At 58.9% G+C, this 21983-nt stretch overlaps 1 protein-coding gene across 1 annotated transcript in view; it reads left to right on the top strand.

The window, feature by feature from the left end:
* CACNA1S (calcium voltage-gated channel subunit alpha1 S) overlaps positions 1-21112 on the top strand; it is a 34505-nt gene extending 13393 nt beyond the window's left edge. The window contains exons 9-44 of the mRNA XM_035561364.1: positions 435-516; positions 1075-1235; positions 1896-2121; positions 2471-2678; positions 2995-3115; positions 3582-3696; positions 3811-3904; positions 4254-4323; positions 4539-4671; positions 4827-4956; positions 5861-5920; positions 6462-6568; positions 6852-6939; positions 7202-7309; positions 7701-7753; positions 7991-8137; positions 8439-8640; positions 8972-9130; positions 9419-9529; positions 9675-9758; positions 11275-11331; positions 12755-12883; positions 13067-13132; positions 13660-13751; positions 14183-14342; positions 14735-14862; positions 15312-15408; positions 16152-16254; positions 17320-17421; positions 17537-17661; positions 18257-18385; positions 18929-19119; positions 19771-19835; positions 20044-20153; positions 20582-20698; positions 20858-21112. Coding sequence (XP_035417257.1) covers positions 435-516; positions 1075-1235; positions 1896-2121; positions 2471-2678; positions 2995-3115; positions 3582-3696; positions 3811-3904; positions 4254-4323; positions 4539-4671; positions 4827-4956; positions 5861-5920; positions 6462-6568; positions 6852-6939; positions 7202-7309; positions 7701-7753; positions 7991-8137; positions 8439-8640; positions 8972-9130; positions 9419-9529; positions 9675-9758; positions 11275-11331; positions 12755-12883; positions 13067-13132; positions 13660-13751; positions 14183-14342; positions 14735-14862; positions 15312-15408; positions 16152-16254; positions 17320-17421; positions 17537-17661; positions 18257-18385; positions 18929-19119; positions 19771-19835; positions 20044-20153; positions 20582-20698; positions 20858-21112 — 4385 coding nt within the window. The remainder of the gene's footprint in view (positions 1-434; positions 517-1074; positions 1236-1895; positions 2122-2470; positions 2679-2994; positions 3116-3581; positions 3697-3810; positions 3905-4253; positions 4324-4538; positions 4672-4826; positions 4957-5860; positions 5921-6461; positions 6569-6851; positions 6940-7201; positions 7310-7700; positions 7754-7990; positions 8138-8438; positions 8641-8971; positions 9131-9418; positions 9530-9674; positions 9759-11274; positions 11332-12754; positions 12884-13066; positions 13133-13659; positions 13752-14182; positions 14343-14734; positions 14863-15311; positions 15409-16151; positions 16255-17319; positions 17422-17536; positions 17662-18256; positions 18386-18928; positions 19120-19770; positions 19836-20043; positions 20154-20581; positions 20699-20857) is intronic.
* The last annotated feature ends 871 nt before the right edge of the window (positions 21113-21983 follow it).

The following is a 21983-nucleotide window of genomic DNA, read 5'->3' as shown; positions in this document are numbered from 1 at the left end:
GCCACTCTGCCTAATGCAATAACTGAGAGGTGATACGTGTGTGGAAAAGGCCTTGTAAAACAGTGGGAAAGACCACACCTGTAGCCAGTGTTCTCCTGTTGTTCAGCATTTGCTCAGATCCTGGCTGACCCCAGTTTTCTCTGTGCTGGGGGTGTCTGGAGCTGTGGGGAGCCATCTCCACGCTGCTCTCTGCTCCGGCTGCCTCCCTGGGCTGCTGCTGCCCTTGCTGCAGGAGCTCCTGGGGCCTCCCAGGGCTTTGCACCTGACATTTAAACCTTCCAGCTCAGGCTCCCTCTGCTGTCTCCCTGGGATGGCATTTCTTGATTTCAGTGCTGGGGGGGAAGCTCTTCCAGGTGTTGTCCTGGGAGAGGTCCCCTTCTGTACGCTTTTCTCAAGGGCTCCAAGGAAAGCCTGGGATGTCGTTCCCTCCATAGGTATGATGCCTTTGGATGAAGGAGGGTCGGAGACGGAGAGCTTGTATGAAATTGAGGGCATGAACAAGTGGATTCTCTACTTGTGAGTATTCATGGGCTGCACCATCTGCTGTCTCTCGCTTGCTGTCGTGGCTGGGCCAGGCTTTCTTTTCAGCTACCAGTTTTGTGGGGAGAGCCAGATGCTCTCCTGGAGCAAGCAATAGGGAAGGATGCTTGGTACTGGCAAGATGCTGCTGCAAGGGGAAAAACCTCTTCAGCTTGGGTCTAGGCTCCTGGCATCCTCTCACAGCCCATGCAACACATCTTGTGCTTCAGAAGCTGGGCCCGTGGCAGGAAACCAGAAGCCAACGTAAGCCAAAAAGGAGCCAGGAGGCGTTCATGTGAATGAACAGCAAAGCTTGAGCGATTGGGGACGATGCCTGGGGTCAGGGTTATGCTCCTGGTACCTGCATGCCCCCAGTTTGTAAATGGGGTGACACCATGCATTGCCCCAGCACCGGTGGTGGGCCAGCTCAGCCCTTCTGAGGGAAGGGCCTAGGAGAAGGGAGTGGGGTGGCTGTGCCTGGCTGTCTGTTAGCATTGCCCCGGGCTGCTCGGGACCCTGTGTTCAGCCCCACTGACCCATTGGCCTTCTCTGCAGCCGGCAGTGGAGGCGCTGGAACCGAATGTTTCGTAGGAAGTGCAGGGATGTGGTGAAGTCCAAGTTCTTCTACTGGCTCGTCATCCTGCTGGTGGCACTGAACACCCTCTCCATTGCCTCTGAGCACCATTTCCAGCCCGAGTGGCTGACGGTGGTGCAAGGTGAGCAAACAGCCCCAGGGAGAGGGAGGGCCTGGGAAACCCTGCTGCAATGGAGACATGCACGAGGAGCTCTTACTGTGTGTGCACAGCCACACTGGCCTGTTAGACACCCACAGCCTTGCTCATGCACACAAACACAGCCTGCATGCACATATGCGTACACCATCCGCACTAGGCTGTTGCACAATTGCACATTGCATATGCACAGTGCGTGCACCTACAGGTGCATAGTGAGCACAGGGTGTGCATACTCACAAATGTACGTACATAGTTCACTTACATGCACATTGCATGCACTCACACGGTACGGCCATGCGTGTACACACTGTACATGCAATCGCACTGTGTTCACACACACACAGAATGTAGCACACGTGTACACAGCTCAGCCATGCAGCACACAGAGCCCAGTACACATGGACACAGCACCCGGACACACTGCGTGGACTCACACTCTTATGTGTGCAAGCATATGGTTATACATTGCCCATCTCCTCATCCTTTTCTCCCGAGTGCTCCCTAGAAAACTGCATTTGCTGCAGCTCAGGGCTCGGTGGTAGGCAGAAAAGGGATGTAGGCAGCACTGCCCTCCTTCCTTCCTGCCATGCCATGCTGAGAGGAAGAGGCCCGTGCTCTGACGGGCTGGATCTCCCACCCCAGACAACGCCAACAGGGTGCTGCTAGCACTCTTTGTGGCCGAGATGCTGCTGAAGATGTACGCGCTGGGCCTGCGCCAGTACTTCATGTCCCTCTTCAACCGCTTCGACTGCTTTGTGGTGTGTGCGGGCATCTTGGAGACCATCCTGGTGGAGCTCAGCACCCTGTCACCCCTGGGCATCTCCGTGCTGCGCTGTATCCGGCTCCTCCGCATCTTCAAGATCACCAGGTTGGGATGGGAGCTCCGTGGGTGCTGGGGGCTGGATGCCCCCCAGGCATCGCTGGCCTTGTCCCTGGAGAGGGCTGCAGCATGGGCAGAGCTGGTAGATCCTGGGGTGATGAACAAGGCCAAGCCTGGCGATATCTGTGTCCCTGGGACGTGGTCTCTTATCTCCTGACACCAATCCTGGGGCCAGGATGGAGAAGTCCCAGTGCCCACCCTGCAAGTGGTGCTGGCTCAGAGCCCCCCTTGCTGGGTTTCTGGGACATCCCGGGGGGCAGACAGGGTGCTCCCTGCTCCTCCCTGGTCCTGCCCCACTCCTTCACCTCCTGCATGCTCCTCTCCCCACTCTCCCCAGGTACTGGACATCCCTGAGCAACCTGGTGGCCTCTCTGCTCAACTCGGTCCGCTCCATCGCCTCTCTGCTTCTCCTCCTCTTCCTCTTCATCATCGTCTTCGCCCTGCTGGGCATGCAGCTCTTTGGGGGCAAGTACGACTTCGAGGACATGGAGGTGCGGCGCAGCACGTTTGACAACTTCCCCCAGGCCCTCATCAGTGTCTTCCAGGTACGGGGCTGTGGCAAGCAGGGCAGGGGGGCTGGCAGACTCCCACAGCCTGGGTTCTCACCTCGGGGGTCTCCTGGCAAGAGCTGGGGTTAGGAGAGATGTGGGTTCATGGGAGGTGGTGCAGCTCTGAGGATGGAGTGGGGAGGGGAGATGGGGTCGTGGGTGGCAGTGGGGGTTCAAGGCCAGAGGAGGGAGGTGAGATCTGGCAACGGGGCTGGAGCAGGGAGCAGGATGGAGCTGTGGGGTTCTGCCCTGCTCTGCTGCGGGGACTCTCATGTCCCTGTTTCCCCTCATGCTGTCTCTGCTCTTCTCCCAGATCCTGACCGGAGAGGACTGGAATTCAATAATGTACAACGGGATAATGGCCTATGGAGGCCCGTCCTTCCCTGGCATGCTGGTTTGCATCTACTTCATCATCCTCTTTGTTTGTGGGAACTGTATCCTTTGACATCGAAGCCATGCCTGGGCGCCCTGTGCCCAGCCCCACAAACTGCTCCGGCTGTGCGAGGCTGAAGGCTCGGTGTGTCTGTGTGTGTTTGTGTGTGTGTGTGTGGTATGTGTGTGTGTGCATGTGTTTGTGTCCAGATTGAGCCCAGGCAGGGATGGGGCGGTCATCCCAGAGCTCAGCACTCACGAGGATGGGTGCAAGATTGAATCATAGAATCACAGAATCATTAAGGTTGGAAAACCATCTCCCTACCACCAATGTCACCCACTGAACCATATCCCCAGGCACCACATCCAGCCTTTCCTCGAACACCCCCAGGGACAGTGATTCCACCACCTCCCTGGCCAGGGTTGTCTCAAGGGCTCTTCTCCAGGAAGGTTTCTCAGACCACGGGCAGCCCCAGCCACATCGTCCAAATGGGAACCAAGTTCACGTCCTTAGTGCTGTCCCACCAGATATCCTCCTCAATGTCTTCCTGGCCATTGCGGTTGACAACCTGGCCGAGGCTGAGAGCCTCACCTCAGCCCAGAAGGCCAAAGCAGAGGAACGCAAGCGGCGCAAGATGTCCAGGTGAGCGCTGCAGTGCTGGCAGGGGGAGTTCCCAGGCCAGGTGTTTTGGGGTAAGGGGACAGAACAGCGTCGCCTGTGCCCCTGCCCTAAGCTCAGCCCTTGCTCTCCGCTCAGGGGTTACCCAGAGAAGTCAGAAGATGAGAAGCAGATGCTGGCGAAGAAGCTTGAGCAGAAAGCGAAGGGAGAAGGGATTCCCACAACAGCCAAGGTCGGTGCTGGTGGGGCTGGGCCTTGGGGAAGCCCTGGTGAGGGATCAGGCACCTCCTGCCACCGGCAAGGGCTGGCAGAGGCTTGGAGCTAGCTCAGGTCTGGACTCTGCTGGGCCAGAATTGCTCCTTGCCTTAGTGTCTTCTGGCGATAGAGGCTCTCTGGGCCCAGACTGGGCCTGCTGTGTGGTGGAACAGGTCCACCACATCCTGGGCCAGCACCCCACATGCCTGGTGTTGTACAAGGCCAAATGTAGACACCACTGACCCCACAGGGCTTCCAAGGGTCTTTGGCAGCAATACTGGCACACTTACTTGCGTGTCTTCCTTTCTGTCTCTCCCTTGTTTCAGTTAAAAGTGGATGAATTTGAGTCCAATGTCAATGAGATCAAAGACCCTTACCCATCTGCAGACTTCCCAGGTAAGACTTGTCCCCACTGAAGCTGGGGAAGGTGCCACAGCCCTGGCTGTGTGAGGAGCGAGGGATGTGGTGGCCCCTCACCAGTCTTGGGGTGCTGAGGTCTGTCTGGCCCAGAGGCCAGCTCAGGATCACAGCATCAGATCTTCCACACGGTCACGTTGCTACTCCCTCTCTGGGTGACCCTTTCCTTCTCCCTCCCTGTGACCATCCTGCAGGTGACGATGAGGAAGATGAGCCTGAAATCCCCCTGAGTCCTCGGCCACGTCCCCTGGCAGAGCTACAGCTGAAAGAGAAGGCTGTGCCTATGCCTGAAGCCAGCTCCTTCTTCATCTTCAGCCCAACCAACAAGTAAGTGCCGAGCCTTCTCCTTGCCTCTCTCTGGCACCAACCCTTCCCAGTGGGACCCTACTCGTTTTGCCATAACCCTCTTCCAGGCTACCACGGCCCCAGCTAATGTCCTTCTGACCTCTCACAGTGTCTCACACCATTTTTGTCCCCGGTAGGTTTCGGATGCTGTGCCACAGAATCGTCAATGCCACCTGGTTCACCAACTTCATCCTGCTCTTCATTCTGCTCAGCAGCATCTCCCTGGCGGCCGAGGATCCCATCCGCGCCGAGTCGTTCCGCAACCAGGTGCGTGGGTGACTTGGGTGGGTTGGGGTGGGTGGGGGAGACATCACGGAGACCCCCAGCTCCCCTGCGAGCAGATACCTGCTTGCCAGGTGTTGAGCCTGGGGGAGTTTTGGTAGTTGTGATTTTTTTCCCTCTAAGGGAATTTTAAGCAGAGAAAGGGAGTCTCAACAAGAGCTCCCTGTTGCTCTTCTGGTCTACAGGAGGCAAGTCTTTGTGTCTACCTCATTGCTCTTGTTCTGAATCCAAGGAAGATGAATCTGGGGGACTGGGTTCTCCTGGGTTAATCCCTGCCTCTGGGAGGGCAGGACGCTTGGGGAGGGGAGGCTGCTTGTGCTTCCCATCCAGGGGAAACAGCCGGGACAAAGTTTTACTGCTCCATGTCTAAGGTTATTCCCGGTAAAGAGATCTACCTGCCAGGGTGAGCAAGATTACCTTGATTTAGGGCTGTGGCAGCTTCCTGGGGACAGGGACATCCCATGCAGACTGGACCAGTGGTGTGTGCAACACCGGAAACGCTGCCTGCATGGAGCAGGGGTAGCCCCATGGGGTCTAGGCTTGTGTGGTGCCTGGCAGGGGCTGGGGGGTCTCTCAGGGGACAGCTCCCCAGGGTGCCCATTGCTTTCGGGGACCAGAGTCTTCCAGGTGAATCAGGGCAAGCATCACTCGCTTGGAAACTGAGAGCTTGGTCCCAGGCTGGAAGCTGGATCGTGTACTGGGGGTAATTGAGAAAGTGAAGGGAATTTCACGGGTGGTCTCAGCCCTGGGTTTGCAGCCCCTGTTGAGCTAGACAGGCTCCCCAGTTTGCAGGGTGGATGGCAAACCACAGTGCCAGGACGTTTGAAAACAGTGGTTGCATTTCCCACGTCACCCAAATCTCACCCAGTCCTGGTGCTTACATCCCCAGATTCTTGGATACTTTGACATCGGTTTCACCTCTGTCTTCACCGTTGAAATAGTCCTGAAGGTGAGTCCATCTGCTCCCATGGAGCACATGCACATGACCCAGGTCTGGGCTGTGTTCTGGCCGTGGGCACGAGCTCCAGGAGCAGGCAGGGAGCAGCTGCCAGCTCATTTGCCCCAGTTTTGGGCACCCCAGGGTGCGTGCCCTGCCCCAGGGGCCAGAAGTCCCCTTGCGGTGAGGTCAGGCAGCTGTGCTGTGACACCAGGACAGATGGGCCATGGCACCAGCATTTCTGTCCTGGCATGTCTTTAACAAAAACTTTGAGAAAGAGAAAGCAATGAAAATCTGTGAAGTAAAACCATATTCAAGCAGCTGCTGTGAGTTGCTCCTGCTGCAAGTCTTTTTGCCCTTCTCCTCTTTGCTTTGCTGAATGACTGGGAAGTGTTTTTTTTTCTCCACCAGTGCAGTGCAAAGGATTTCCAGCTGAAGTCAGCTGCCTGCCTGGCTGCAAAGCAAGGGCTTTGAGCAGGATGGGGACCCCGGGCCATGGGGAAAGCTCCCTGTGCTCTGCTCGGCCTCTCTCCTAACTCCTCCTGCTCCCCAGATGACAGCCTACGGCGCTTTCCTGCACAAAGGCTCCTTCTGCAGGAACTCATTCAACATCCTCGACTTGCTGGTGGTTGCTGTCTCCCTCATCTCCATGGGAATCGAGTAAGCAGCTCCACGCTTCCCAGGGTGGGCACTGCTCTTGTTTAGCCTGGCCGGGCAGTGGGGGTGCTGCAGCAATTTGGGTTGGGTGGGATGGGAGCTGCCAACCCACGTGTTAGTGCCCCCAAAATTTGTCCCTGGATGTATTTTTAGGGGGGACAGGGCCTGGGTGACTGGGAGGCAAACTCCTTGAGTGACAAAGGAGAAGATCTGGGTGGGAATTCAAATGGGAGCCCCTTTTTCCCATCTGGGAATTGCCTTGTCTCAGCTCTGCGTTCCTCCTCAGGTCCAGCACCATCTCGGTGGTGAAGATCCTCCGGGTGCTGAGGGTGCTGAGACCTCTGCGAGCCATTAACAGGGCCAAGGGGCTGAAGGTAAGAGGGAGGCTGGGGTCCTCAGCCCGTGGGAATCCCCACGGAAAATTATGTGGGATTTCATGCCCTGTGGGGTTTGTAGGGTCAGGAACACAATTCCCACTCACCATCTGGGGAAGGAGCCTGCCCCGTCTCATTGCTCTTGGCAGGTTCCTGCTTTTGCCTGCCTGTTTTTTTTTTTATTGTTCTTTTTTTCCTGAGTGTGGGGCACACGGGGGGACCTTGCCCCAGGCATGCTCATGTGTGCTCTGTCCTCGACCAGCACGTGGTCCAGTGTGTGTTCGTGGCCATCAAGACCATCGGCAACATCGTGGTCGTCACGACGTTGCTGCAGTTCATGTTTGCCTGCATCGGGGTCCAGCTTTTCAAGGTGAGAGATGTCCCGGATGGACAGGAGAGACGTGCTGCCCAGGGCTTTGGGGTCTTGTAGTCACAGGGCTTTGGGGTTGGTGTCTCCCGGTGCCGAGGTCAGCACAGACCATGCTGTCAATGCTCTGCCAAGAATGCCCGTCTGTAGCAGACGTCCCAGCAGAAGTGCCTGTAGTGGGAGGAGGGCAGGAAACACCCAGGACATTGTCAGCTTCAGGCAGCACGCTCAAAGGGACCAGCTCCCTTCCCCTGCTCACTGCCTCAGTTTCCCCTCTGGCAGAGGTCAGAGCCAGCACGGAGGCAGGGTGGGAATCAACCAGTCTGTGAAAAATCACAGGGGCTTTTGAAGTCACCACAAAATCATAGCTCCTCCTGCTCTCTTTCTAATGCAGGGGAAGTTTTACAGCTGCTCAGACCCATCCAAGCTGACGGAGAAAGAGTGCAGGTAAGAACCCAGCAGGGCAGCAGGCAAGGAGGGGAAGGGGGCGTGTGGCTGTTCGCATGTCTGCAAGGGGATCCTGCAGCCAGAAAGAAGGGGCTGGGAGGTCTCTTGCTGCTGTCCCTCACCCTAGGATAAACGTAGCCCAAGGCCATGCTCCCCTCCCAGGGACAAGCAGCCCTGGGCCAGCGCGGCAGCAGGAGGGGGCCGTGCCAGGTGAGCGCCGCATCCCTTCTGCTGCAGGGGTGATTTCATCGACTACGTGGATGGGGACCCGACGCAGATCGAGCTGAAGAAGCGTGTCTGGTTCCACAACGACTTCCACTTCAACAACGTCTTCTCAGCCATGATGTCGCTTTTCACCGTCTCCACCTTCGAGGGCTGGCCAGAGTGAGTCCGGTGTGTGGGGGCCTGCTGAGGGCTGGGTCGTGCTGGGAACAGGTCGCTGCCCGCAGGCCGATTGCCAGCCAGGAGCTGGAAAGCCTTTGCCAGGGAAAGAAGAGCTGCCCAGGCTGAGGAGCAGGGCTAGCCACCCTGGTAGGGGCTGGAGAGTCAGCAGGGTGATCCCCGCAGCCCAGTTCTACCCCTGCTGGATTTGGGATTTCTCCAGAGCTCTCCATAGCCTGCAAGAAGACAGATGGTCTTCCCCCCCTTAACTAGGGTCTCTGTTGCCTCGCTTTCCCTCCTGTAGGCTGCTATACAGGGCCATTGACACTAATGATGAGAATAAAGGCCCTATCTACAACTACCGGGTGGAGATTGCAATGTTCTTCATCATCTACATCATCCTCATTGCCTTCTTCATGATGAACATCTTTGTGGGCTTTGTCATTGTCACCTTCCAGGAGCAGGGGGAGAGCGAGTACAAGAACTGTGAGCTGGACAAGAACCAGGTACTGGAGCTGCTGGGACAGGGCGAGGTGGATCCAGCCCTTAGTGCTTAGTGGGGGATCAGCACCAGGGCAGCAATGCAATCTTTGGAGGCAAGAGGTGGCTTTGGAAACACGGTCCTGGGTGGGGTGTCTGGGTGCCTTTGCAGAGAGCACAGCAGGTACTTGGTCACTGCTGTCCCTGGCCCATGGCACGTGGGGCTGAGGAAGAAGGGGGGATCCAGCTGGTGCTGGTGGGGCTGTGCACTGTCACTGGTGGTGCTGGCTCCGTGCTTGTGCCCCTGTCCCTGATGTGTGCACCTCCCCAGCTTCACTCCTCCCCTGCTCTCCCCAGCGCCAGTGTGTGCAGTACGCGTTGAAGGCTCGCCCGCTGCGGCGCTACATCCCCAAGAACCCCTACCAGTACCAGATCTGGTACGTGGTCACCTCCTCCTACTTCGAGTACCTCATGTTCTTCCTGATCCTGCTCAACACCATCTGCCTGGGCATGCAGGTAAGGGGGGGAGTGCCGACTGTGGGCGGTGGTGCCCCTCTGAGACCCCTGTGCCTGTGGCACCGAGCAGGCTGGGCTCAGCCCTGCTGCCTCAAAGCTGCTGGTGTGTGCTCTGCAGCCCTGGGGAGAAAGGGGGACAGGCTGGATGTGGGGTGCCCAGAGGAGGGGCTGCAGCAGGGGGGATTTTTCTGTGTTGCTGGAAGTTTTCCCAGCCACAGGTCTGTGGGAGGCTGGTCTCTCTGCAGCCTGCACCGCCGGGCTGACACAGCTCCTCCTGCCTTCTCTCAGCATTACAACCAGTCTGCGGAAATGAACCACATCTCAGACATCCTCAACGTGGCCTTCACCATCCTCTTTACCCTGGAGATGATTCTCAAGCTCATGGCCTTCAAAGCCAAGGTGAGGGCAGGGCGCAGGCTGGAGATCAGAGGAGGGCTGATTAATTCCCTCATCGGGCTCTCCTTCCCCTGGGCTCCAGCACCATCTCCTCCTTGGCTTGATTCTTGGATGTTCATTCCTCTTCTCTCTGGCTCTCCCCTGGCAGGGCTACTTTGGGGACCCCTGGAACGTCTTTGACTTCCTCATCGTGATCGGCAGCATCATCGATGTCATCCTCAGCGAGATCGATGTAAGTGCTGAGCTGCTCGGGCACGAGGGTGTCCCCACGCCCTGCCGCTGCTGGCGCCTGCCACAGGGCAAGCGGGGGATATCAGAGTGGTGCCCAGCTCCTTGGGGCTTTGGTGGCCACTCTTCTCCCCTCTGCTGCGTTCGGAGGAGGGACAAGCCACATGGCATGGGTGTTCGGAGGTCACAGCCGTGCCCCTGTGAAACCTAAAGCACCGTATGAACACAGGGGACCATCCCCAGCCTAGCAACTTGTCGTGTTGCCCCCTCCCTTCCCAAGAGCCTGTAGGGGCTGGGATGCCATGGAAAAGAGGACCATGAGCAGCAAGATGCTGCCCCACTCGCCCTGCCTGTCTGCTGTGTGTTCCCACCTCGACAGGCACTGTCTGGGTGTCCATCCTCAGATTGGGGCAGGTGGGCAGAAAAAGGGTTCCCCTGCAGCTCCCTGTACCCACAGGGCACTGCTGACCGTATACACCGGGGAACTGCAGCCAGTGGTTATATGCTGATAAATGCTCTACTGGGAGCATTTTCAGAGCAGTGCTTGTAAACCACTGTGCCACAGCACTGGGACCTCCCCAGACCACAACCAGCTCTGAAAACGCCCCTGTGCGCCGGGAGGTCATGCGCTGTGTTTGGCAGACCCGATGGTAACTGTAGAAGCAGCTGTAGGGTCGGGTAGGTGAGGTTAACCCTCTCTGGTGACTTTGCACTTCTCCTCTCGGGAGCAGGACTTTATCTGGCAGAGCTGCTGCCACGGCCACCCCCGGGAGAGTCCTGCAGCCGTTCTCCGTGCAGAGAACGAGAGGCTCAGGGGTCCTTGGATGGGTGAAACCACCCATCTTTCTCCCAAAACATTCCTTCCTGCATGGCCCACACCTCGATACTGCCATCCTCTGAGCCTCTGGGCTTCTCAGCCTTGATGATCCCCAAATTTCCTGCCAGTCCCAGCAGCTTTCAGCTGCCACCAAGCCTTCCAAGACCCCATCCTTGGTCCCCCAGCTCTCTGTGCCTGTGACCTGGTTTCCCGTGGCCTGCAGTCCTTCTGTGGCACCTCCACGGTCACCGACAGAAGGACAGTGCTCATCCCCCGTGCCCATCTTTGTCCACACCTGAGAGCATGGCTCAGGCTCCCCAGGGCTGCCCCAGCCTTCCTCCACGTGCCTTCTTCTCCATCCAGTCCTCACCTCTCCCAGCACTGCCATCCAGCGATGCGTAGTGGGATCAGGATGGGGCAGGGATCGCAGCCTTCCCTCCCCTTCTGGTAACCCCCCTCTCTGCCGAGGGGTCAGGGCGAGGTGGGTCCGTCCCTCCTGGTCCCCAGGAGCCGGTTGCAATCGCTGCACCCCCACAGGTCACCGTGCCCATGTGGGCACACCTTGGGGGCTGTAGCCTTTTCGGGAGGGTGTCCCTGGACAGCCGATTTCCATCTTTCTTCTGCCTGTGCTGCCACCTTCTGCAACCTCCCCCCATCTCTCGTTTCTCCCTCCCTCCTGCTGACTCTTTTATTCTCTTGGCAGACTGTTCTTGCATCCAGCGGCGGATTGTACTGCCTCGGCGGGGGCTGTGAGAACATCGTAAATATCAGCTGCACGTGCTTGCAGTGGACCCCTTTCCCCTTTGCTGCCTGGGGCCATCCCAGCCCGCCCGCGGCCAGCGTTTGCACGCGTCCTGCACGCATTAAGACGCCCCGAGCCCTGCTGCTCTCCTCTGCTGTGCACATCTCGCCCCCAGGAGCCCAAGGGCCAGGCTCCAGAAATGGGGAGAGGTCGGTGGCAAGGTCCCACGTGCAGCAACGTAGCCTGGTGCATCTCTGTGCCCCCAGGGCATCTTCTTGGGGGTCCCAGAGCCCCAGTGCTGGGAGCTGCAAGGCCGAGGTGGCCTGCCCTGGGCACTGTCCTGGTCCTGCTGGGTGGGGATGTGGCCACTTCTCTGGCCACTGTGCTTGCTGAGCGCTAGGAAGGAGAAAGGCGAGAAAAGGAGGGGTGGGGAGAGGAGGTGGTGGCTTTCAGTGCAGCCCTGGGGACTCAGAAATGCCATAACGGGGAAATTGGATCTGCTGGAGGGCCTGGGGGTGTCTGAGGGTGGGTTTTATTGCCCTGATACCTCTGGGAGCAGGTGGGTTGGGTGATGGGAATGAGGGGGGTCAGCACAAAAGCTCTGGGAAGCTGAGGGGAAGCAGGAGGGGTAGCAGAGGTGCGACGGGATGGACATTTGCTTGTGACACTTGGTGAGCGAGGCTGGGGCTGTGCTGTGCCAAACCAACCTCCCCAGCGGGTAACTGAGCCCCCAGCATCTCCCACAGACCATGTCCCAGGTGTTGCAGCCTTACGAGCCCAGGGCCTCTGTCTGCTGCCTCCCCTCCGCCTGCCCCTTCTGGGACTCCCTCTCAACCCAGCAGTCCCCAGACCCCGTCCCCGACTGTTCTCTCCCCAGGTTGGGGTCCCACAGCCACCCCAAGAAGTGGAGGCACTGCTGCAGGATGCTCGCCTCCCCAGAGCCACCCTGCCCTCTGTCCCCGCTATGTCACATCAAATCCCTGCTGGGACGCTCTCAAATCAACTCTTCTGTGCGATAGCAGCCACCTTGAACCCTTCCTGTGCCTGGTGCCTGGCCCAGAGCTCACCTTACAAATAGACCCCAAGGTGGCAGTGTCCCATATATATAGTGTGTGCAGGGTGAGAGAGCAGAGAACGAGCCTGTCCTGGGGCAGCCCTGGGTAGGGTAGGATAGGACAGGATAGTTGGAAGGAACCTTCAAAGCTCATCAGGTCCAACTGCTTGACCACTTCAGGACTAACCAAAAGTTAAAGCATGTTATTGAGGGCATTACCCAAATGCCTCTTGAACATCTCCAGGCATCAACCACCTCTTGGGGCATGCACTGAACGGCACGGCTCTCCCAGCCTGCGCTACAGCATGCCTTTCCCCCTGCCGTGTCCCATCCCTACCTAACGGGACTCCTGTAGGGTCCGTGACTGCTGCCCCCCTCTGTCCGCAGGACCCCGATGACAACTCCCGCGTCTCCATCACTTTCTTCCGCCTGTTCCGCGTGATGCGGCTGGTGAAGCTGCTGAGCCGGGGAGAAGGCGTCCGGACCCTCCTGTGGACCTTCATCAAGTCCTTCCAGGTTTGTGAGGAACACACCAGCACGTGTCCTGGGCTGGCAGCAAGCTCTGAGCAGCAAGCTGTCCCGTCCCCACGGGACACCGGGGTGCTGCCCCCCCCAATAACTCCAGCCCCAACCCGCTGTCCCTGGGTGTCCTCTGGTGCTGGGCTGCCTCTCACCCGAGCCGTGATCCTTTTGTTGCAGGCTCTGCCCTACGTTGCCCTCCTGATTGTGATGCTTTTCTTCATCTATGCTGTGATCGGGATGCAGGTGAGAGGCGCAGGGTGGGGGATTTGGCCTTGAACAGGGACCTGAGCCTGGGAGCAGCTGGGGAGATGGGGCAGGGGGGGACTGGGTCCTCTGCATGGCAGTGCCGGGGGCTTTGAGCACAGTGGGACTGTTTTGCCCCGGTCTCTGAGGATGCACAGGGTTAACGCAGCCTGAGCACCTCCTCCCATCCCCAGGCTGCAGCTAAGGCAACCGAGGCACACACCAAATAGCACTTTCTGAGTCAACAGCATGACGCAGACACGCTGTCACCAGTGCTTGTGCCTGGTTCGTGAGATCTCCTTGTCTCGGATGCAGCGCAGCACCGACAGGGGCGCTTTCAGCATAGGCAGGGATGTCCAAGCTGCTCACGAGCCCCAGAACAACCATGTCCCCCCTGGTCTCACGCTCTCTTTTGGAGATACCCAAAGCCAAATAACCAAGACAAAGAGGAACTCCTGGACTGGGGTCCTCTGGAGGGTGGGAGTGCCTGAGAAAGGGTGCTGGGGGCCTGATGGTCTGATTTACAGATGTTTGGGAAGATTGCCATGGTGGACGGGACCCAGATCAACCGAAACAACAACTTCCAAACCTTCCCACAAGCTGTGCTGCTGCTCTTCAGGTTGGTACTGTCTCAGGGAGCAGGCAGCTCCAGAATGGAGCTGGGCTCCAAGCTGACATGGGAGCCTCCCGGCTTGGACAAAGGGACACCAGCGTTTCTGCAGCTGATTGATTTTTTTTGCCCTACAGAAAAAAGTCTGGGGGCACCGCAGCGTTTCTGTACTGCATGTTTCCTTCCCAGACTTGATTTTAATTAGTGAATTTTCAGGAAAAGCAAGGGGAAGGGAGAGTTCAGCCCAAGGCTTTCCTTGACCCCAAATGCTTTGCTTTGGAGCTTGCAATAGCAGGCTCCCACGCCCTCCCTGCAGCAGTGCAGTGAGCCCAGGATCCTGCCCGCTCCTTTCCCTGCTCCCCTGTGTATGGGGCTGGGCCCTGCGGGCCCAGCAGCCCTCCAGGAGGGGCCAGGTCCAGCGGGCATCCCCTTCTCCCCAGGTGTGCGACAGGGGAGGCCTGGCAGGAGATCCTGCTGGACTGCAGCTACGGGAAGCTGTGCGACCCCGAGTCCGACTTTGCCGAGGGCGAGGAGTACACCTGTGGCACGGGCTTCGCCTACTTCTATTTCATCAGCTTCTACATGCTCTGCGCCTTCCTGGTATGTGGGGCTGCACATCCCTGTTAGTTCCTCCCTGTATCCCCCACGTGCTGCTGCTCAGCCATGCACCGGTACTGACTCCTGAGAGGGAAGAGCTGTGTGTGCCAGCTGCATCCTGCTGTGTAATCCCATGGGGTGTGGGTCCTGCCTCTGCGTGGGGTCACCAACAGCATCCCCTGGCTCCAGGGAACCCCGGCACCTTCTTGTCCCTGACCTGACGTGTGTCTGCCTGTGCTTTGCCCCCTGGCTGGAGCCCATGGGCTGCCCTGCCCTGCTGCGCATGGGGTGGGGGGTCACGATCCCATTGTACATGGGGTGGGGGGTCACGGTCCTGCTGCGTGGGGACCCACAGAGGGCCAGGGCATCCTTCACACCCGCCCCTCTGCCCCCAGATCATTAACCTCTTTGTGGCCGTCATCATGGACAACTTTGACTACCTCACACGCGACTGGTCCATCCTCGGACCCCACCACCTGGATGAGTTCAAGCGGATCTGGGCTGAGTACGACCCCGAGGCCAAGTGAGTGACTGCGTGTGCGCAGCAGGGGGTGAGGGACACGGAGGGGACACTTTGTGGGGGCCGGGGTGGGCTGCCCTCTCTGCTGCAACCTGGGGCCAGCAGGGCCGTGCGAGACTCAGCACTGTTTGGCATTTAGATCCTGGCTTCTCAGAGGTGGATGTGGGCTTGTCAGTATGTCCCAGGGTTGGCACAAGCCATCAGGAGTTTTGGGGACACAAGACTCCCGTTTCCCTCCTCATCCGGCCCTGGTGGTGCTGCCAACTCTTCCCATGCCACCTTTATCTGCCACCTTGCCTTGGGGAACAGTTCTTTTCCCCAAGAGGAGCAAAGGGAAGTAAAAAGACTTGCCCACCACGCAGACCACGAAGACAAACCCACCCAGGCTCTCCCCAGACCACTGCCCCCCTTGTCTGCCACCACGCTGCTGATGCAGCTCATTGCCTCTGCAGGGGCAGGATCAAACACTTGGACGTGGTGACTCTGCTGAGACGTATCCAGCCTCCCCTGGGCTTCGGGAAGTTCTGCCCGCACCGTGTAGCTTGTAAGGTAAGAGCCAAGATGAGGTGGGTGCGTGGGCATGGGGCACCTTCCCCAGGCCATCCCCGCATCCTCCCTGGGGAGGCTGAGGACACGAATTCAGCCAGCTTTCTACTTTCATGCTTTATACTCGTGCTCTGACCTCTGGTTTTTAATGGAGAGGAGTCTTTCAGAGGCAAGGAGAGGTGCTGTAACCTGCATGGAGTTGATGCATTTCAGGGTCCTGAAGAAAAGGACCTGCCTGTGCTCACCTCCACGCCCAGGGGATGATACCCATGGGCTGACCTCCTGCAGCCCTCGTTGCAGAGGAGTTTCCAAGCTATGCTGGGTGCTCCACATCTGCACCTGGGGCAAGAGGGCAGCGCTGGGGCTGAGTACACGGCCACATATTCTGGGCTGTCGAGGTTTGTCTCCAAGGGCTGATAGCACTGAGGGAGCTGGAGACTCTGCAGTCTTGAGCATGCTTTTCCATGCTTGGCTCTCTGCACGAAGCCAGGATCTGTACGAGGCTCCCAGGAAAACCGCGTGGGCAGGAGCTCAGGTTTATACCTCCATGGGTATAAACACTCGGGGGTCTTGAGCAAACTTGATAGGGGGTTGATCCCCAGACCCCTCATGGCAGCCTGGTGCGCTTTGGGAAGGATGGAAGGCAAAGCAGCACGACCCTGAGAGCAGCTCCGTGTTTCTCCTGCTGGGGAGAGCAGCCAGCCTGCTCTGCCTCATGGGGACATGGTTATTGGTTTGCTCTGCAGCGTCTGGTGTGCATGAACATGCCCCTGAACAGCGACGGCACCGTCACCTTCAATGCAACCCTCTTTGCGCTGGTGAGGACAGCCCTCAAGATCAAGACAGAAGGTACGGGGTGCTCGGGTCTGCTTCCATGGCACGGTGGGGGGCACCCTCTCCTTGTGCTGCAGGCTGCCAGTTATGCACCGTTCCCCCCTCTGTCTGGGGACCTCAGGGCTTCTTGTTGGTGTGGCAAGACCCTCTGTTGCAGCCCCCAGCTTCATACCATTATCTTGTTGGACCAGAGACCATGGGCACGTGCATGGGGCTGCTCAGGCCAAGCCTGGAGGGCATTATGAGTTTCAGGGCTGTATGTTGCAACCCTGAAGAGTGAACCACTGGCGCCACAGATGTGTAACTTCACTCTGAAGAGCTCGGGAGCTGTTCTGACCCAGTTCCAATCCCTGCCTCAGTGCACAGCCCCCGGGCTCCCTTCCTACACCGTTGAGAGTAGCCTGATCTCCCCCTGCGCTGGTTGTTCCAGTTTTCCATCTTCCCCGGGTATGTTTAACCTCAGACTGGAATGGAAGAGGGTGGCTGCCCTTTGAATTCAGCTGTGCCGGGGTGGAGTTGCTTTCACCCTCTTCCTCGCCAGCAGGGCGGTTTGCAAAGCCCTGCCTTGGTAAGAAACCACACCAGCTGGTTTCCGTGCCTGTGGGTCAGGCAGCATCCCCCAGGCAGCCCAGGCAGGAGGGGGGCTGAGGCCAGCCTCCCCCAGCAGCACGGCGCGGTGCCTCCCCTTCAGCCGGGGTGGGGGACGTGGCCTCCAGCACCAGGCAGGAAGCACTGGGAAGATCACAGGAGATCTGAGAGCAGGCATGAGGACAGACTGGGCTTGCAAGAGAGCAGGAGTGGTAAAGCCTGGGAGAGCACAGAAGGGGGGGGCGTTGGAGTCTGCTGCTGATCATCACAACAGAGACCACGGCACTCATGTTCCACCCGTTTCCTAGCTCTGACTCACCCTGTAGTTAAGGTCTTTTTGCTAAAATCAAAGCCTTATTCCTACAAAGCTCCTGTTTGATGGGTGGTGTCACACCCTGGAAGAGCCTGGCCAGGTTTCCACACGCTTTGCCGTCCTTCATGTCCGCTTTCCCTTGGGAACGAACCACTCCGTCCCGCTCGCTTTTCTCACAGGTAACTTCGAGCAGGCCAACGAGGAGCTCAGAGCTATTATCAAAAAAATCTGGAAGCGAACCAGCATGAAACTCCTGGACCAGGTCATCCCACCTATCGGAGGTATCCCACCCTGTGCTACCTCCTGGGGGGGCAAACAACCCCTGGGGCTCAGCCGCTACGGCGTTTCGGGGCCTTGTGACAGGCAGTGCCATCAGGTTGCTCTCCTCCCTTCCAGATGATGAGGTGACAGTGGGCAAATTCTATGCCACGTTCCTCATCCAGGAGCATTTCAGGAAGTTCATGAAGCGCCAGGAGGAGTATTACGGGTACCGTCCCAAGAAGAACCCCGTAGAGATCCAGGTTAGTGGTGCTGAGAGACCTGGGTGCCTGGTGCACCCCAAACCACCCCTCATTGGGAAGAGGAGAAGAGATCAAGTGGAGAGGGGCTGATGTGGGTGGTCCTGAGCAGGACCTCTGTGGTCAGAGAAACCTGCACAGGAGCCTCGGAGGATGCTGTCAGGGTGGGACTGGTGAGGAGGCATCTTTGTGCCCGGTCAGAGCAGCAGGGATGTGCCCAGCCTCTCCTGACCTTCTTATAGGGAGGAAATCACTTTGTGGTGGAAACAAAACAAGCCCTGAGAGTGCTGGGTGAGGGAATGAGCCAGGCCCCTGCTCAGATACCTGTGGGTGAGGGACAAAGGCCCGTCTCCCCCTTGGGCACCACCGGCCCAACTCATTAACGGGCTGCCCTTAGCAAACCCCTTTGTGGGGCAGCGTCAGCCCAAAGCTGTTTCACCAAGCACAGGGCCAGCGGCAGGGTGACCACGGCCTTTGCCCTGTTGTAAGGCCTGGAGACCTCCTGAGTGTGCCTCATCACCGTTCCTTCTCCAAAGCCCCACGTGAGAGGGGTTGTGGGGCCAGGCCACCTCCAGCCATGCCTTCTTCTCCCCACCAGGCCGGGCTGAGGAGCATTGAAGAAGAAGCAGCTCCGGAAATCCATCGAGCCATCTCTGGGGACCTGATGGCTGAGGAGGAGCTGGAAAGAGCGATGGTGGAGGCTGCCATGGAGGAAGGGATATACAGGGTGAGCACAGCCCATGGGGTACCCCACCATTTGGTGGGGGCTCAGCGTGGCGACCAGCAGGCCTCGGAGATGAGCCTGACCATAGCAGGCAGTTTGGGCCACCACAATTATATCAGTGCTTGTCTTCTCCCTGAGCATTGGGACATCCTGGCCAAGTCGCCCTGAGCAGCATGTTCATGGTCTGAATTTTTGGGTAGACCTGTGTGGTGCCAGGAGTTGGACTCGATGATCCTTGTGGGTCCCTTCCATCTTGGGATATTCTATGATTCTGTGTTAGTCGCCTCAGTTTCCCCCTCTATTTTTATAGACCCTGCTCATGTGCCTGGCAGGGATGCGATGAACGCAGGTTTGGAGGGCCCCATCCACACCTTCTGCCAGGCTAAGGCAGGACAGCGGGGTGCCACCACCACCACAACGGGGTCAGATCCACTTCTTGCTCCCTGGTGTTCCCACGGGCCCCCAAACACGTTTCCTCCCATGGGAATGGTTCCAAAGCCTTCCAGAGCTCCGGGCCTCCTCTGACGCCCTCCCCGTTGGTTGCAGAGGACAGGCGGCTTGTTTGGCCAGGTCGACAGCTTCCTGGAGCCGAGCAGCCCCCTGCAGCCCCAGGTGGCCAGCCAGAGACCCCTGCAGTTCACAGAGGTGGGCAGCGAAGACCTCGATTCCCCTGTCTTCCTCGACGAATTCCCCCAGGAAGGCAACACCAACACCAACAACAGCAACTGGCCGGAGGGGTAAGGGCTGGTGAGCCTCGTGTGGGCATGGCAAAGCTGGGGGAAGAGCCGGGGACCGTGCCCTGCAGCTCCCAGGGAGGCTGTGCTGGTGCCAGGCTGCGCGTTGCTCATGCCCAGGGGCTCCTCATGGGGCCAGGAAAGATCTGGAGAAGGGGCAGGGTTGCAGCAGCGAGCTCCCTGCGGACTGCGGGGAGGAATCAGGGGCTGGATGCCAATGCAGAAGCAGTCCCATAGATGCAGGAGCTCCATGCAGAAATTTGGCCCTTGAGGTGTGAGGTAGGGGTATCTGCATGTCCAGAGGTGTTCCCAGGACACACAAGGTAGCTCTAGGGCTGATGTGCAGCCCACACGTCAGTGTGCATGTCTCCCCGAGCTTGTCCTTCTTGTCATTCCTTCAACTTGTTGCTGTTAGCATCGCCTTCTCTGAGTGCCAAGGCCCAGGTAGAGGCCACCAGTGCCCAACATGGGTACAAGAGAAAAGTGTTACCAGTGTAAGAGAATACACTTCTCCTTCTTGGGGTCTTCACCCTGCTCATCCATTCCAGCTGTGTCCCCCAGGGTGGAGAAGGTGGGGAGGGCTGCAGCCGTGGGTGGAGCTGGGTGCAGAGTGGAGGTCCCTGCTCAGCTGCCCCGTCTGCCTGCCCCTGCCAGGCTGCAGTACGAGGACGAGGTGCTGAGGAAGACGGCGCCAGCAGCACCCAGGCCTCCAGCACAGGGTGAGTGTCAGCATCTTTCCTGTCCTGGGGTCCTGAGCCTGCTCGGGGTGGTGGTAGCAGGCAGGAGGAGGAGCTGGGACTTCCAGCAGTCCAAAACCACTCCACATGGTTCCCCTAGTTTAGATAAGCCTTTCCCACCTGGTCCCTTCTGGGTGGCTGTCGTGGCCTTGCCCTTGTGCCCACCCGATGTCTCCTCCTGTCCTTCTAGGCCGTGACCTCCCCTTCCCTTCGGAGAGGCTGCAGCGGAGGCCGAGCGGGAGGCGAGGAGCCACCTCTGGGCATCGCCCAGCATCAGGGCAGCACCTTCTGCCCCAGGAGGTAACGGGGACGGCGTGGGCCAGAGGCAGTGAAGCAGGGAACGTGGGCTGAAGCTCCTTCCCCTCCCGGGCAAGGCCACCACAGCTCCCTGGCTCCCTGCATGCTCCTGGAGACGGAGCAGAATAGAATGGGGTCAGGATCGCTCCCCCAGTCCTCTGCTGCCCCGTGGCTGGCTGCAGTGCCCCCTCACCTGGTAATTTGGCTCCGGCCTCAGTACCCAGGCAGGTGGGTAAGGGCTGGTACCCCGCTGTTTGCCCACACTGCCCTGCTGGTCCCGTTGCTGGTGGTGCCCTGGACGTGGGAGCTCCAGAAAGATGGGATTGCGTGTACAGTGGACACGGTCCCTGCAGCCCTCACATTCACATGGGAGAGGTTTTCCGTGGGCACTGCCCAAGGCTGAGCTGCGGCTCTCTGCTCCTTTCACCCAGCTGTCCAGAGGGGGTGGCGCTGCGACGGGAGCAGCCCCCAGCTCAGAACACCAGCGGGGTGAAAGCAGCGACCCAAGCACTTCTTCCACCCCGGCCATCACCTTCCTCATCCAGGAGGTAAGGCAAGGGCTGGCGGGGGGAAAGGCAGAGCTGCCGGGGAGGGAAGGGGGCTGGCGAGGGCTGCTCGTGGCATGGTGGGGGATTGGAGCAGGACAAAGGCAGCGAGCATGAGCCCGTCTGCTACAGACTGGGCTGTGACCCTGTCCTCTGCTGCAGGCTCTGATCTCCGGGGGCCTTGAGGCTCTGGCCCGGGACCCATCCTTCGTGGCAGTGACCAGGGACGAGATGGCAGCCAGCAGCCAGCTAGAGATGGATGAAGTGGAGAAGGCAGCTGTGGAGCTGCTGAAGGGAAGAGAAGCACCGCAGGACGCCGGTTCTGTCCCCTGGGACACTTCGGCTGCGTCACCAGCCGGCTCCCCGGGGCTCAGCACAGCTGCCTCCCAAAAATCCAGCCCTGCTGCTCACCCGTGAGGCGCCTGCCACTGTGGTCCCATGGGCTTAGCCCCTTTCAGGACCCTGTGGGGGCTACCAGAGCAACGACATACGTCTCCCCACCTTTTTGGGTCTGTGGCTCCGGGATGCTGGTGACGGGACTGGATAATGCTGTGCCAGAAGGGTCTGGCAAGAGCTGGACAGATCATTAAAATGTCCCTGCTGTGTGACTCCATGGCTTCCCCGTCCCCTCCTTCCTCTGCCAGTCCTGCTGCATAGCTCACGGCTGCTGACCCAGCCCAGCCTGGGGAGGGGACTGCGCATTAAGGCACAATTAAGCAGAACTGCAGCGATTTGCAGCCCCCAGCCCCAGTGCTGAAGGAGATCTGACCCCGCAGGTCCGTGCAGCAGCCCCAGGTCTAACTGAGAGCAGAGCTGGCCCCCGCAGGGGAATTTCCATCCCTCTGGGTATCTCCAAACACCACACTGAGGCTCAGGCACTGCACGCCCACCACACGGCTCAGCTTGGGCTCATCCAGCCCCTGGACATCATCCCGGCCCCGCAGGGGACAGATCAGAGATGCCACAGCCAGAGGCTGGGATCCCAGTGCCTGCTGCCTGCTGGTGCCAGCTCTGCCCAGTGCTGCCCGCTCATGGTCCTCTGCTGCCTGGGCAGTGTTGGGGCCATGCAGCAGCTGGTTTTATTTCTCTCCAGGAAGGGGTCTGCCCCGCGGCTCGGTTTTACAGACTTCAAGTGCCCCAGGAGGAATTTGGGTGCCAGGCACTGGGGCAGCCCCGCCTCCCTCGGGCATCTCTTTGCAGAGTTCTTGCTTCAGAGGGCCTCCAGCCCCTCCAAAGTGGGCAATTCAGGGCTCTTCTTTGCCTAATATATATTAAAATGCAGCAAACC

This window comes from Cygnus atratus, chromosome 24 (assembly GCF_013377495.2).
Source record: "Cygnus atratus isolate AKBS03 ecotype Queensland, Australia chromosome 24, CAtr_DNAZoo_HiC_assembly, whole genome shotgun sequence".
Classification (NCBI taxonomy): Eukaryota; Metazoa; Chordata; class Aves; order Anseriformes; family Anatidae; genus Cygnus; species Cygnus atratus.
The sequence above is the reverse complement of the archived record's forward strand: the minus strand, read 5'-3'. Positions and strand labels throughout refer to the sequence as shown.